The sequence below is a fragment of the Gopherus flavomarginatus genome, chromosome 16 (genome assembly GCF_025201925.1).
Source record: "Gopherus flavomarginatus isolate rGopFla2 chromosome 16, rGopFla2.mat.asm, whole genome shotgun sequence".
In the NCBI taxonomy this organism is placed as follows: Eukaryota; Metazoa; Chordata; order Testudines; family Testudinidae; genus Gopherus; species Gopherus flavomarginatus.
Genome location: NC_066632.1, coordinates 24,146,232 through 24,159,931, shown reverse-complemented (window position 1 = coordinate 24,159,931; position 13,700 = coordinate 24,146,232). Strand labels below are relative to the sequence as shown.

The window sequence follows — 13,700 nt, the reverse complement described above, 5'->3', positions numbered from 1 at the left end:
GAAATACGTCATACCCGCGACGCACAGGTCCCCCAAAACCTTTTAAAAGAAGGGCTTTGACATGCAGAGCCGGCCATAAACGAAAGTCCAAGAAGCAGCCTGGGCAAAAGAGGAGACGCGCTCTGCTTGGTAAAAGAGACATATTTTAATCAATATGGCTTTTGTTCACTGCGGGTCTGAAGAGTGCACCAAATCCGAACTAGACTTGTTTCAAATAGCCCCTACGCAGACCAGCATCGAGAAAAGCATTTACATCGAGGTGCCACCTCTATCGGCCGTTACGGAGTCTGCCCCCATTGACTTTTTTATAGCAGGGAATGGCATAGATTATATGGATTTAAACAACACGCTGCTTTACCTGTGTTGCAAGATTGTAAAAGGAGACGGAACTGAACTTGCTGCGGACGCTGAAGTGGGCCTGGTGAATTACCCCGTGGCCTCTATTTTCAGTCAGTTGGATGTTACGCTGGGAGACCGCCTTGTAAGCCAAAGCAACAACTGTTACCCTTACAGGGCCTTTATAGAATCAGTGCTCAATTACAGCGATGACACCCTCGCCACGCAATTTTCTGCCGGCCTGTTTTACAAAGACACTGCTGGACAACATGAAAAAACAGAGTTGGATGGAGAGAATCTAGGGTTTGTGAAGCGTGCAAAGCTGACAGCCCAGAGCAGAACGGTAGAGCTGCTGGGCCATCTACACAGTGACCTGTTTTTTCAAGAAAAACTTTTGTTAAACGGAGTGGATGTGAAAATTAAACTGACACGCAGTAAAGACGCCTTCTGTTTAATGGGCAGTGCGGCTGAAGGCTTTAAACTGCGCATTGTATCAGCGTCCCTTTTTGTGAAGAAAGTACGGGTGGCCCCGGGTGTCCGTTTGGGGCATGCAGAGGCCCTGCTTGCCGCTAATGCTAAATACCCCGTGGACCGTGTGGGAATGAAAGTGTTTAGCATCCCTGCAGGCAGCAGGGTCAGTAACCAGGAAAACCTGTTCTTGGGACAGTTACCCAAAATGCTTGTCCTAGGATTTGTGGATAACGATGCCTTTAGCGGCAGTTACACTAAAAATCCCTTTCATTTTAAACATTACGATATTAATTTTGTGGCCCTGTATGTGGATGGTGAACAGGTACCGACCAAGCCTCTGCAACCGGACTTCGAGGCAGGACGCTGCGTGAGAGAATACATGAATCTGGTACAGACAGCTGGTAAACACATGAAAGATCGTTCTCTGTTAATCGACCGTGAGGAGTTTGCACAGGGTTACACCTTGTTTGCCTTTGACCTGTCTCCCGACCAGGAATGCGCAGATCACTATTCCCTGATTAAAACTGGGAACCTGAGAGCAGAAATACGGTTTGGAAAGGCTTTAACGGTTACCGTCAATATGATTGTGTATGGAGTTTTTGACAATGTCATAGAAATAAATCAGAGAAGAAACGTTCTGTTTGACTACATGTGAACATGGACACCGTGCAGCTCTCACGTGTCTTATCAACGGATCCTTACACAAAAAAGAATTTTTTAGATGTGTTCCCTTGTGATTGGCTCCCTGGAAGCAAGCTGTCTCAGAGGCCCGTAGGTTTGGTGGTGAACACGCATCCACACAACCAACCGGGTGAACACTGGCTCGCCCTGTATCTGGCGGAGCATAACCGTGGAGAGTTTTTTGACTCATATGGGCAACCCCCGAACAGCGTGTTGTTTCCTAAAAGCATTATGAAATTTTTAAACAAAAATGCCACAGACATGGTGTTTCACAATAGACAATTACAAGACCCCCGCTCCGTCGCCTGTGGCTATCACTGCGTGTTTTTTTTACATCATCGTAGCAAGGGTTTATCTTTTGACCGGATTTTAAAATTGTATTCTGACGACTTAGTGCAAAATGACCGGATGGTGATAAATTTTGTAAAAAATAAATTTAAATTTTTGGGCATGCCTAGCCTTGCTCAAAACATGTTTCAACAAGCCCAGACATGTGTATCTTGTAATGATTTTTATAGCCATGTTACCCAATAAAGCACCCCAGGTTAGGGGTTTAAAGAAATTGATGTTTGTCTGTTTTTTTAAATGACCAATTGAAAAAATTACACAGATTTTTTAAAAAAAATCTAGAAATGTTTTATTTAAAGCAAAACATTACAAGTTTTAAAATTTTTAGAATGTGAAAAACGTTACACACTGAGCCATTGGGCTCTTTTAGCCAATCTTTTTTTTTTTTTATAGGGCAAAAAAGGGGTCACGGATTCCTGATCCACCCCGGTGTCAGCAGTCGAGGCCTTGAGGCGTTCCAAAAGGTCTCTGTTGGCTGCATTGCCCATGACAGAAGATGGTACGTTCAGTTCCGCCATGGCATTCATAAACACATCCCATCCTTTAGGTACACGTTTGCTAGGTACAGAGCGAGTTTGGGTGACAGCCCTGACTAAGTCAAGCATGTTAGAACCATTAACCACAGAGCCTTTGTACACAAAAGACCCTTTATCATTCCATGAAGAGAGATTTTTATCCTGCCCCAGTTTATTTAGCAATACTATTGCATTTTTTTTATAACGCTTATTCACATTATCCAGCACCTCCTGAGCAATAGAGTCTGAGTTCTTTGGTGTTTCTGGGGGTTTGGCAGTTACGCTTTGTTCCTGTTCCGGTAGAAACAGACTTATTTTCCCTTTATCCGCATCACTTTGCCTCACGTACGTTAGGTACCTTTGAAGCACGGCGCTGTAAAGTTTAGCCTTTTCGTATTCGGCCAGGTCAGTTCTTTGAAGAACAGACTTCATTTCAGCGTCCAGTAAGCGAGTTGCTGTTGTTCTGATATTTTCCTCTGCTGGAGGGGGAGCCCTTAATTGCTCCAACTGGTGGCTGGGCACCAGGTACATTTTTTCTGCATACTCCATTATCGATTAGTTAAAAGCCCTGTTATCAGAGGGATAGCAAAACTTAACAGAGGCCCAATAAACCCCCCAGACTGCTTTACCAGATGCTTTTTTCTTTTAAGTGAAACGCTCTTATTACACAAAGTTTTTATAAGCGTGCGTTTCTTTTTCAACACACGCACTTGATTTTGTGTTAAAGGTATGTTTCCTTTTAAGGTATTGAGCGCTATTTCTGAGATGGCCACTACTAGATCGTCAGAGGCCGAACACAGAATAGCCTTCCTTTGCTGCGGGGACGATTTGCTAAGTAATTTTAAAAGGCCCAGGTTTCTCTTCACGCAGCTAGACATGTTTTCAGTCAGCAGTCCCAGCTGTTAAAAAGGGACCTGCCGATAAGTCATTTCTTTTTATATCCAGCTGTTTTTTTTAAAGTATAAACCACTGGCCAGTCTGGAGGGAAAAGACCGGTTCTTAGTCTATAAGCTTCCGGTGTGGAAGCATTTAAATCCACCACCAGGTAGCCATAAGGTCTTTTGGTAGCATCCTCAAAAGCTTCTAGAAAGAATTGAGCTTTGCCAGGGTACATTTGCCGAGCGAGCGTAGCGATTTGTAATTTATCCCTGGGGTTTTTGAACAGAACCATGTACTTTGTGTTTAGGTTAATTGTGCGACTCTTTTTTCCCTGACAAAATACGTTCTGAACTATATACATAATGCTCAGGTTTCTGTGATGCACGTACTTGGTAAAAGCTTTCTCGATTTCATTGCTTTCACAAGCAGAGTTCATCAGATCGTCTATGATAACCATATTTACTTTATTAGTAGGAAACAAACTGTCATCATCCAAAGCATCAGGCAACCCCTCCATAAAATTGATAAAGGGATATTTACAGAGCAGTTCTTTATACAGAGGTTGCCAACAACTATAACACCACACGATATTCTCAGGCATAACAGATAGTGTTTGTTTGGCATTATTCAACACATTTTTTATAAAGTAACTTTTTCCGCAGTTGCTAGGCCCCGCAAGAATTGCGGAAAAGGGGTGTTTCCACCTCGTATCCATTTTTTTTTCAAAAGCCGTAGGGCAGGGTTTTAAAACCTTTTCCTAGGACCCTCTTGTTATAAACCACTTTTTGTGTTTTTTTAAGGGTTTTTGTTTCTATTTGCCACTGGTTTTTGTTTCTTACGATAGAGGGCTGCTGCACCTCTATCTTTTTTGAGGTGTTTTCGTTATCTCGCAGGCCCGTGCAGTAGTCCAGGACTAGATCTCTTAAACTTTCAAAGTTGATTTTTTCACAGTTTGCTACGTTTAGGGTAATACCTTTGACTTTTATACAGGCCTTTCCTCCAGACAACTTATACCCATACGTTTTTGGGCCTGCCGACACAAACTCGGTGATGTGTTGATCTGGCGGGAGCTCACTTGTGAGCTCCCCTAAATAATCCCCCAGAGGGGGATTCCAGGCACCCTCCCTTTTCACAAATATCACCGAGTCAGTGTCGTGGTACAGGCACCGCTCTTGCAAACCGTCTAGCAGACTGTATAATTCTAAGCGGGCATAAGCGGTGGTGAAACAGGCTATGACAACATTGGTATTGCCAGAGACAGAGTACCGTTCTTTTGCGTGCTTCCAAGACACGCACGCTGTTTCATCATCGATAAACTCGCAGGATGAAACCTTGTAATTGGGGGAAAATAGGTACTGCAAGAGTTCGTCAGGGTCTCTCACGATGCTGGTGTTGGGTAGGTTGGTTCTTTGGCCGAATTTACCCCACAGAGAATTTAAAAACAGTTTAGCGATTTGGCGTTTAGCAGGGTTTGATCTGATCTCATGTTGGCGTAAACGAACGCCTTCTTTCTGGTAGAAATCGCTAATGTACTTATTTTGTTTTTCCTCGTTGGTGCACCAACTGGGATACCCTGAAGCCTCTTGTTTCTGGCGGAGGTGTAATTTTATGTACTCTGAAAAGAGTTTATTAGATTTTTCATTAAAATGCCAGATTTCATAGATTTCAGCCACCACGTACCCCTTCGCTATAGCCGCGTTCAATTCCACCGTGCACCAAGTCCCCAGGATGGCCCGCTCCTCGTCAGTATGGGTGCATATCTCCCGCTGCTCGGTTTCCGCACAGGTTTGGCATAGCGGGAACATAAGCTTGCCACCCACTCTGACGGGTAACAATGGAAAAAAGAGACCTCGTGGGGGGTAAACTTTAACTTTTGCAATTCCAAAATAATTTGCCAGGGGTCCAAATTTGTCATAAAGTATATCGGGGTGTCCGATAGGGTATTCTTTGGTTTTGTTTACGAAAGGGTACAGGCTGGTAAAATCATAATAGTGGATTTCTTCCCCGGGGTTAGGCTTGTAATACAGGCGGATAGCGTTTGTTCTCCCCCCAAAAAGAGCATCTCTAGGCACAAGAGGCTGGGGTAACTGGGCTCGGTTTAAAAAGTCTGCCAACTCCCTGTCTGTTTCTTTCATCACCTCCCACTCGTGCTCCCAAAGAGTCCTCACTACAAAACCAAGTCGTTTCAGATAGTCAGCCTTGAGCTGCGTCTTGTAATAAAGAAACCCAAAAGATGTCCCCGTCATAGGATTTTGTGCTTTTTCACAATAACAGGTGACACAGCCGTGGAAAAAACATCCATTAAACTCAAAGGCTGTGCGTACCCCATCAACATCGGCATAACCGTCTAAAAAGTAGGGTCCTACCTGTAGTTCCCCACCCTGTAAAGCATGCCGTATTTGTATATTTTCTTTGTAAGAGATATACAACAGCCACTGAATAGATGGAGTTGAATATCTTTTTTTCTGCCTGTGATAGTTGTCTGGAGGCAGAAGAGCTACTGTGTTAGGCTCCAAAAACATAAACCTGTACATAGCCATGCAAACAGATGCCAGTGTTATGTACTGGAATGGATCTATGCACAGTTTTACTTCGGTGAATTTACCAGGTTCTTTCTCTACTACATCTCCCTTCTCCGTCATTTTCATAATCTCTTTTCTGTATAGAATACAAGCCTGTCTCAAAATTTTGACATCCTGCTGACAGTAATACGCGAGCTCTTTCTGCAAGTCAAACACCTCAGAACTGTGATCCTGATACCAGTCGAGAAACTCTGTTTTCTCCCTGGGCATCATGCTTTCTACACCATAGTGTGCCACACTGGGCATAGGTCCCACATAATTTTGATTTTTTACAGTGTTAAAAAAATGTGGAAAATAACCTTTGCACCCTTCAAATCCCAATGCCTGCGGTAGCTTGCTAAGCTTCATGGGCAAGAAGTTTAAAGAGTCTATAAAACGAATCCCCAGGGCCTTCACTTCCACACACATTAGTTTACTACCCTGAGTGATCAGTTCTATGCACATCTTTTCCTTCAGTAACTGCCTAACGATGAAGTACGCATCATAACCTTTGGAATTGTGCGCTAGGAACGTATAGTCGCGAAACTCTTTGCCGATAAAGGTCTTAACAAAGACAGACAGACACTCATCGCCCTTAAATTCCCAGGATTTTTCTGGATTTAAGGACATAGCAAAAATGTAATTGGGAGTGTGCAACCCAGTCTCCTGCATGCATTCAAAATCATAAAAAATATACTTTTCTGAGGATTCAGGCTTTCTAAGGCTATCCATAAAACAAAAGTGACTGTCTACATCACCAACAATCAAACCCTGACACTGCTTACATCGCCTCCCTTTACACTTATGCCGCTTGTTCACGTAAGACTGACACTTATCACACAAAGTTTTAGACAGGCATTCAACTTGGTTTTTTGATGCACAGTCGACATGTCTGTCTAAACATTCTTTGGATCGACAATACAGTCTACAGCTAGGACACCGCAGCTGCACGCCCACGCTGTCTGAGCACGTTACACTCAAGCAGAGGCGGCAACGATACCTACAAGAGTGGTCGTGGCTGTACACCGTGTGGCAAAACTCACAATAATTTTTCGCTCCAAACAACTTTTTCACATCCAGAACTCCATAGTAATGCTCATCGTGCAACAGGATGAAATAAGTCTTGGGGTACGTGAGGCCTCCTGTTTTAAAAAAGCCCCAGCCACCTTTTTCCGTATACAGCACCACGTGTATGTTCACTCCTAAATGCTGTTCAAACTTTGCTACGTCACTGACCAGAATCTTTTTTTGATCTGACCACCCCAGTTTCTCATGCAACTTTCTCGCCTCCGCTAACAATTCCGTGTCCGTAGGTTTACGATCGGACATGACGGCCAAAAGGCCACCCGCAAAACACAGATTGGTACCGGTGTAAGTCAGGTCTACCAAACACTGTCTTTTTTTATGAATAATTTGACTACTAAGGATAGAATTTAAAACTCTACGAGCACCCCCACCCCTGTTTTTTACAACTGTCACAACAAGGCGCAATGTCCCATCGAGATGCAACTCTCTATTGCTCTGTAGCAGCTTTGAGGTCTGATTTAAGAAATCCTCAGCAGATAGCTCATCCCTAGTTCTTCTGACTGAAAACAAAGGGTTAGCTAAATTACGGCTCTCTAAACGTAACTGAACGTAATCATCAGGGCCTACCCTACCATTAACATCATCGAGTACCAACTGTATTCCCTGGTGTATGGCTTCAACAACCCGCTGAGCTGAATTTACTTGCTCAAGATTGACAAAACGAAATTCCTCACAATATACCGACCCCCCAAATCTAGGTAATTCATGTTGCCAACTTCTCACTCTTTCCATATACACCTCTGCATTTTCGGGGTTACTTGGGGGTTCCTCTATGGGATCATTAGCGGGATCTTCTACATCAGATGCTATTTGGGAGTCAAACTCTGAGAAGCCTCCATGAGGGTCATTGGAAGTAGAATGGGGCCTGTCTAGAGAGCCCTCTGGGGAATTTGCTAAACCAGAGTCTGATTCCATCTCCCCATTTTCAGAGAAGCCAGTCTGAGAGCCTCCAGTAGGAGGCATCTCTCTTTGTTTTTTTTTCCTCATTACCTCTTTAGCCCTTTTTAAGATTTTTACAGCCACCCTGGCCTGAAACTTTTTGGCAGCCATTCGTTTATCCCTCAAGCGCTGTCCCCCCTTTTGTTTACACATAAGCTGATGTGTACTCTGGAGGGTGCCCCTTTTACCCAGGCCCCTTTCCACGACTAGTCATGCCTGCTCAGAGACACCCTTTTCAGCCCTCTTGTCTTTTAACATTGCTCTGAACAAAGCATCATATTTTTCCCAAGTCTTTCTAGAAGGCCGTTCTTTTAGACTCCCCGAGGATACAGCATCCATCACTTTTCTGATGGAAGCATCAAACTCTTCCCAAACACTAGAACTTGGGGGAGCTGTGGCGAGCTTATGGTTTTGGGAGAATGTTTTGTCAGTGCTCGGTGTTTTATTCACAACCCCTGGAGCGCATGCTCCGGGTTTGTGAACGTGGGCATTTTCTTTCACAGTTTTCTCAGGGCTTGCTGTGGCGGTGGCCGCTGAGGAACTGGAATTGTGTGTGTGTGGTTGCAACACCTTGGCATCGCAGAAGCTTCTAGACCGTGGTTTTTTATATGGAGCCCATACACCACATGCTCCAGGTTTGCGCACCTTCAGAACCCCTAGAGTGCGTGCTCTGGGTTTGTGAACGTGGGCATTTTCACTCACAGTTTTCTCAGGGCTTGGTGTGGCTGTAGCCGCTGAGCAACAGGAGTTGTGTTTGTGTGGTTGCTTTTTACCAGAGTCTTTTGTTTTGTCCTTGGGTTTCACGTATATGAGGTCTGGGCTGCCCGGATGCTTCATCTGCACTTCAGTGCTGTTTTGCGTTGTTAAAGGTCTCAAAGCAGATTTTTGGTTCTTTGGTAGTTCTTCTGGAGGAGGTGTGCTTGTAGCGCTGACTACAGCATTTTCAGAAAGGTTGCCCATGCCTATGAGGGGAAAGAAACCATAACAACAGTTTACAAAAACTGAATTTTACCATCTCTCTCTCACCCACACCTGTGTATTTACTTAAAATACAAAACCTCATAGAACAACTAAACCAATAAGCAAAATATATTTACTGGGCTTCATCTGTCCATCAGTCACTGATGCTGGTAAATTTTCCTTTTCAGTTGTCTCCTCTCTTTTTCTTTTGAGTTTCTTTGGTGGTTCTGGAGGAGGTGTCCTTGTAGCGCTGACTACAGTATTTTCAGAAAGGTTGCCCATGCCTATGAGGGGAAAAAAACACAACAGTTTACAAAAACTGAATTTTACCATCTCTCTCTCTCTCTCACCCACACCTGTGTATTTACTTAAAATACAAAACCTCATAGAACAACTAAACCAATAAGCAAAATATATTTACTGGGCTTCATCTGTCCATCAGTCACTGATGCTGGTAAATTTTCCTTTTCAGCTTTCTCCTCTCTTTTTCTTTTGAGTTTGTTTTCCCTCTGGTCATGTTTTGACAGTACTGTGGAGCAAACACATAAAGCCATCTTGTAAAACTTAAATTATATATATTCATTCAGCAGGGTGTTTTTCTATTTAAAAAATCATAGCTTTACAACAAAATAATCCATTTCTGGCCCTACAATAAACATCTTATTTCGCAAAATAAAAACCAAAAACTGCTTTTTAAAAATCCATTATGCACAGTAAAAACCAAATACTTTTTAAAAAATACTATGCCTTCACAAATCCCCCTTGCCTCCCCCCCCCCCCCACCCCAGCTTTATAACACACACTTTTCAAAAGCCCACATGCATTTAAAAACCAGCTGCAGCCCCCACCCCACCCCTCTGCATTTAAAAGCCCATGTGTTTGGGCCTTTCCCCCTCAAAGCCCATTTTTAAACACACACCACATTATGTACAGTAACAAAAAACCTGTTTAAAACAAACCAAAATACTTTTTAAAAAAACCTATGCCTTCACAAATCCCCCTTGCCTCCCCCCCCCCATCCCAGCTTTATAACACACACAAACCAAATCATGCTTGCAGCCACACACACTTTTCAAAAACCCACATGCATTTTAAAAACCAGTTGCAGCCCCCCCCGTCCCCCCTGCATTTAAAAGCCCATGTGTTTGGGCCTTTCCCCCTCAAAGCCCATTTTTAAACACACACCACATTATGTACAGTAACAAAAAAACCTGTTTAAAACAAACCAAAATACTTTTTAAAAAAACCTATGCCTTCACAAATCCCCCTTGCCTCCCCCCCCCCCATCCCAGCTTTATAACACACACAAACCAAATCATGCTTGCAGCCACACACACTTTTCAAAAACCCACATGCATTTTAAAAACCAGTTGCAGCCCCCCCGTCCCCCTGCATTTAAAAGCCCATGTGTTTGGGCCTTTCCCCCTCAAAGCCCATTTTTAAACACACACCACATTATGTACAGTAACAAAAAAACCTGTTTAAAACAAACCAAATACTTTTTAAAAAAACCTATGCCTTCACAAATCCCCCTTGCCTCCCTCCCCCCCCCCCCCCCATCCCAAATCATGCTTGCAGCCACACACATTTCTCAAAAACCCACATGCATTTTAAAAACCAGTTGCAGCCCCCCCACCCCTCTGCATTTAAAAGCCCATGTGTTTGGGCCTTTCCCCCTCAAAGCCCATTTTTAAACACACACCACATTATGTACAGTAACAAAAAACCTGTTTAAAACAAACCAAATACTTATGTAAAAAACCTATGCCTTCACAAATCCACCCCCCCCATCCCAAATCAAGCTTGCAGCCACACACTTTTCAAAAGCCCACATGCATTTTAAAAACCAGTTGCAGCCAGCCCCCCCCCCCCCCTGCATTTAAAAGCCCATGTGTTTGGGTCTTTCCCCCTCAAAGGCCATTTTTAAACACACACCACATTATGTACAGTAACAAAAAAACCTGTTTAAAACAAACCAAATACTTTTTAAAAAAACCTATGCCTTCACAAATCCCCCTTGCCTCCCTCCCCCCCCCATCCCAAATCATGCTTGCAGCCACACACATTTCTCAAAAACCCACATGCATTTTAAAAACCAGTTGCAGCCCCCCCACCCCTCTGCATTTAAAAGCCCATGTGTTTGGGCCTTTCCCCCTCAAAGCCCATTTTTAAACACACACCACATTATGTACAGTAACAAAAAACCTGTTTAAAACAAACCAAATACTTATGTAAAAAACCTATGCCTTCACAAATCCACCCCCCCCCATCCCAAATCAAGCTTGCAGCCACACACTTTTCAAAAACCCCACATGCATTTTAAAAACCAGTTGTGTAAAAAAAAAAGTTACCTTTCACTATGGGATAAAGTGTTGCTGGAACATGATTGTTCTGTTCCCCCCCATGTGTGTGTGGGCCTTCAGGTTAAAAACAAGCAAACATGTTAGCATTACCACCAAATCCCTATACTTTTTTAAAATTAACAGTATTAAGCTAACTATAGTTAAAATGGTTTTTACCTTGGCCTGGTGGTAAAATGCAGTTTGAAGTTACTGGTTCCATGCTAAAACAGATCACACTGCAATAAGCATAGGCACCATTATTTACTAAAGACAGCATGGGCAAAAAGTGGCAGTAGTTTCAGAGTTAGAGACAGCAAGCTTACCTCTTTTTGCAGTCCAGCAGTTATGTAAAAAGATTTTCTGTTAAAAGGACAGACTGCAGCATACCTAAGGTTTTTATACCCTCTTAGCCCCATTGTTTCAACATAGTTGCTAACAGGTTAATTTAATCACCACAGCTCTCAAATAATAGATTCTGCAGAACACCCTTTTGTATCTCTGTTGTGGGAACCATGCTATATACACAATAGGGCTTCCTCCACCCCTGTAAGTTAAAATACATTTGTGGCTTTCTTACAGTATTAAACAGTACCCCATTTCCAAGTGCAGGGTCCCCTTTTGCAATATCAGTTAATGTCTTGGGGTTGGTTGTTTCTTTCATGCTTAAAGTTTGGGGGGGGTGGAGTGTTTTTCTAGCAAGAATGACTCATAGCATTCCACCAACTCCTGGGTCCTTTAAACTGCCCAATAGTGCTCCACCTTTACCCCAGGGGGTTACATTTAAACTGTCCAATAGCATTCCACCAACTCCTGGGTCTTTTAAACTGCCCAATAGTGCTTCACCTTTACCCCAGGGGGTTACATTTAAACTGTCCAATAGCATTTCATATTAATCAGAACTCCCCATCCAACTCACCAATCAATTGTAACCCTATAGGAACAAAGGTAAGTAATTGCAAACATTCTGGCTATTCAGTGAGGGTGGGGTGTGTGCTTAAACCTATTTATTTCAACAAGCAGGATAGCTCAGTGGCTTAAGTAATTGTTTGGTAAACCCAAGGTTGGGAGTTCAATCCCTGAGAGAGCCACTTAGGGACATGGGATGAAAAAAAAAAAACAATATTTGGTCCTGCTGGTAAAAGCAGCTCTCCATAACAACTGTATTATACTCAAACATGTCTGAACTATCCTGTTTGTTTGGTTTTTAGGATTTTTTCCCTCCCACAACATGCATTTCAGCTTTTTGCTACAAATGAATGTCTTTTACACACACACACACACACACACACAAAAACTAATTCTCACAAAAACTATTTATTTATTTTAAAAAGACATACAACTCCTTAAAAACAAACAAAGATGCTTCATTAAAACTTAAGGGCCAAAAGCCTTCTAACAAAACACAGATAGTCACAAAAGCCCCCCGCCCCCTTTTTTTTTTAATTTACAGCTGCCAAGTTTTATATCGCATGTTTGCACCCTCACCATTCTCTAACTTAATCCTTTTAGATTTCTTACAAATAGTCTTTTTCTTAAGCAGGGTTCTGTAACTTCTTGTGCGAACTAGACGGTCAATATAACGTTGTAAGCAGGCATCTTCCGGCTTGGTCATTTTCTTTAAAACACGGTCAGGGTCTCCACTGAATTGCACAGCATTTATCAAAGTCACCCCTTGTGCTAAATGTTCTTGGGTTAGGCACAGACATTGCATAGCATAACCTATGGCAATAACAGTGTTTAGTAAGCTTTCCAAACACAGCTCAGCACACAGGGCCCGGAGCTTGCAGTTTATATCCACTGAAGTCCAAGTCACACAGTCATGGTGCCGTTGGGCTGGCGCATCTATGACACAGCCCTCACAATCTTCAAAAAGCTTTTCCCTAAGGCAGTGTTTAAGGACAGCATAAACAGCAACACGTACAATAATCCGCATAACTTTTTTACGCTCACGACGTGGCACTGGCTCGGACAGTTCTATGCCTAGCCTCCTCCTAAACTCTTCAAACCCATCATCCTCGGAGCCCTCTTCAACAATTTGTACTGGTGTTGAGCAAAAACATGGTGGGCCCGGTTCATCTTCGCTGCTTGATACAATGCTGTCCAGGGGCTCTGGGTCCTCTAGAAAGGCATCATTGAGCTGCTAAAAGATTTTTTCAAAAAAGAAACAGTGTAAGTACCTCAGCTTAGGGTTTTTTTTAAAAATTTACACAACCCCCCCCCCCTGTTCCTAGTCTCATTACCCTCCCCCCTCCCCACCGCCGTTTCTTAATCGTTCATTTACCTGAGCGCCATCTTTTCCATTTGCCTTGTCCACCGGTGACTCTCCCAAGTGGCGATCTGAGGGGTTGGACAAAGAGAGGCCATCAGGCTCTTTGGGATGTCTCACAAGAGTTTCGGGGTCGGATTCCGGCGTATCCAACAACGGCTGGGCCAAAGGGCTCCCCGTGGTCACAACCTCCTCCTCAGAACTGTCACTGATGTAACGTTTTCTCCGTGGACGATCAAAGACTCTCGGGGGTAAAACAAAGTCTGAAGTTCTAACGGGGGTGGTAAAGGAGTCCATGTTTTCCTCTGAGCAGCCT

The 13,700-nt window shown here is 43.3% G+C and overlaps 2 protein-coding genes across 3 annotated transcripts; one reads left to right on the top strand and one right to left on the bottom strand.

Annotated features, from left to right (window-relative positions):
* Positions 1-154: 154 nt before the first annotated feature.
* LOC127035580 (uncharacterized protein F54H12.2-like) lies at positions 155-1,462 on the top strand. Its single transcript, XM_050925600.1, has 2 exons — positions 155-970; positions 1,130-1,462. The coding sequence occupies exons 1-2, from the start codon at positions 155-157 to the stop codon at positions 1,460-1,462; spliced, it is 1,149 nt and encodes a 382-aa protein (XP_050781557.1).
* A 4,536-nt stretch (positions 1,463-5,998) lies between these two features.
* On the bottom strand, positions 5,999-11,766 carry LOC127035422 (uncharacterized). 2 transcript variants are annotated; one of them, XM_050925303.1, is made up of 5 exons: positions 11,296-11,766; positions 11,128-11,193; positions 9,198-9,305; positions 8,914-9,060; positions 5,999-8,778 (listed from the first exon to the last, which is right to left on the bottom strand). In XM_050925303.1, the coding sequence occupies exons 1-5, from the start codon at positions 11,393-11,395 to the stop codon at positions 8,027-8,029; spliced, it is 1,173 nt and encodes a 390-aa protein (XP_050781260.1). In that variant the 5' UTR covers positions 11,396-11,766; the 3' UTR covers positions 5,999-8,026. The 2 variants fall into 2 exon arrangements, with proteins under 2 accessions (XP_050781260.1, XP_050781261.1); XM_050925304.1 differs by lacking the exon at positions 8,914-9,060.
* Positions 11,767-13,700: the final 1,934 nt, after the last annotated feature.

Bases quoted from the DNA above. Each gene is read 5' to 3' on its own strand.
- LOC127035422 (XM_050925303.1), bottom strand. From the start codon at position 11,395: ATGCTGTCTTTAGTAAATAATGGTGCCTATGCTTATTGCAGTGTGATC. The intron at 11,194-11,295 runs GTAAAAACCATT...TTTAACCTGAAG, and splicing joins CATTTTACCACCAGGCCAAG to GCCCACACACACATGGGGGG. The intron at 9,306-11,127 runs GTAACTTTTTTT...TTTGCTCCACAG, and splicing joins ACTTTATCCCATAGTGAAAG to TACTGTCAAAACATGACCAG.
- LOC127035580 (XM_050925600.1), top strand. From the start codon at position 155: ATGGCTTTTGTTCACTGCGGGTCTGAAGAGTGCACCAAATCCGAACTA. The intron at 971-1,129 runs GTCAGTAACCAG...GATGGTGAACAG, and splicing joins GCATCCCTGCAGGCAGCAGG to GTACCGACCAAGCCTCTGCA.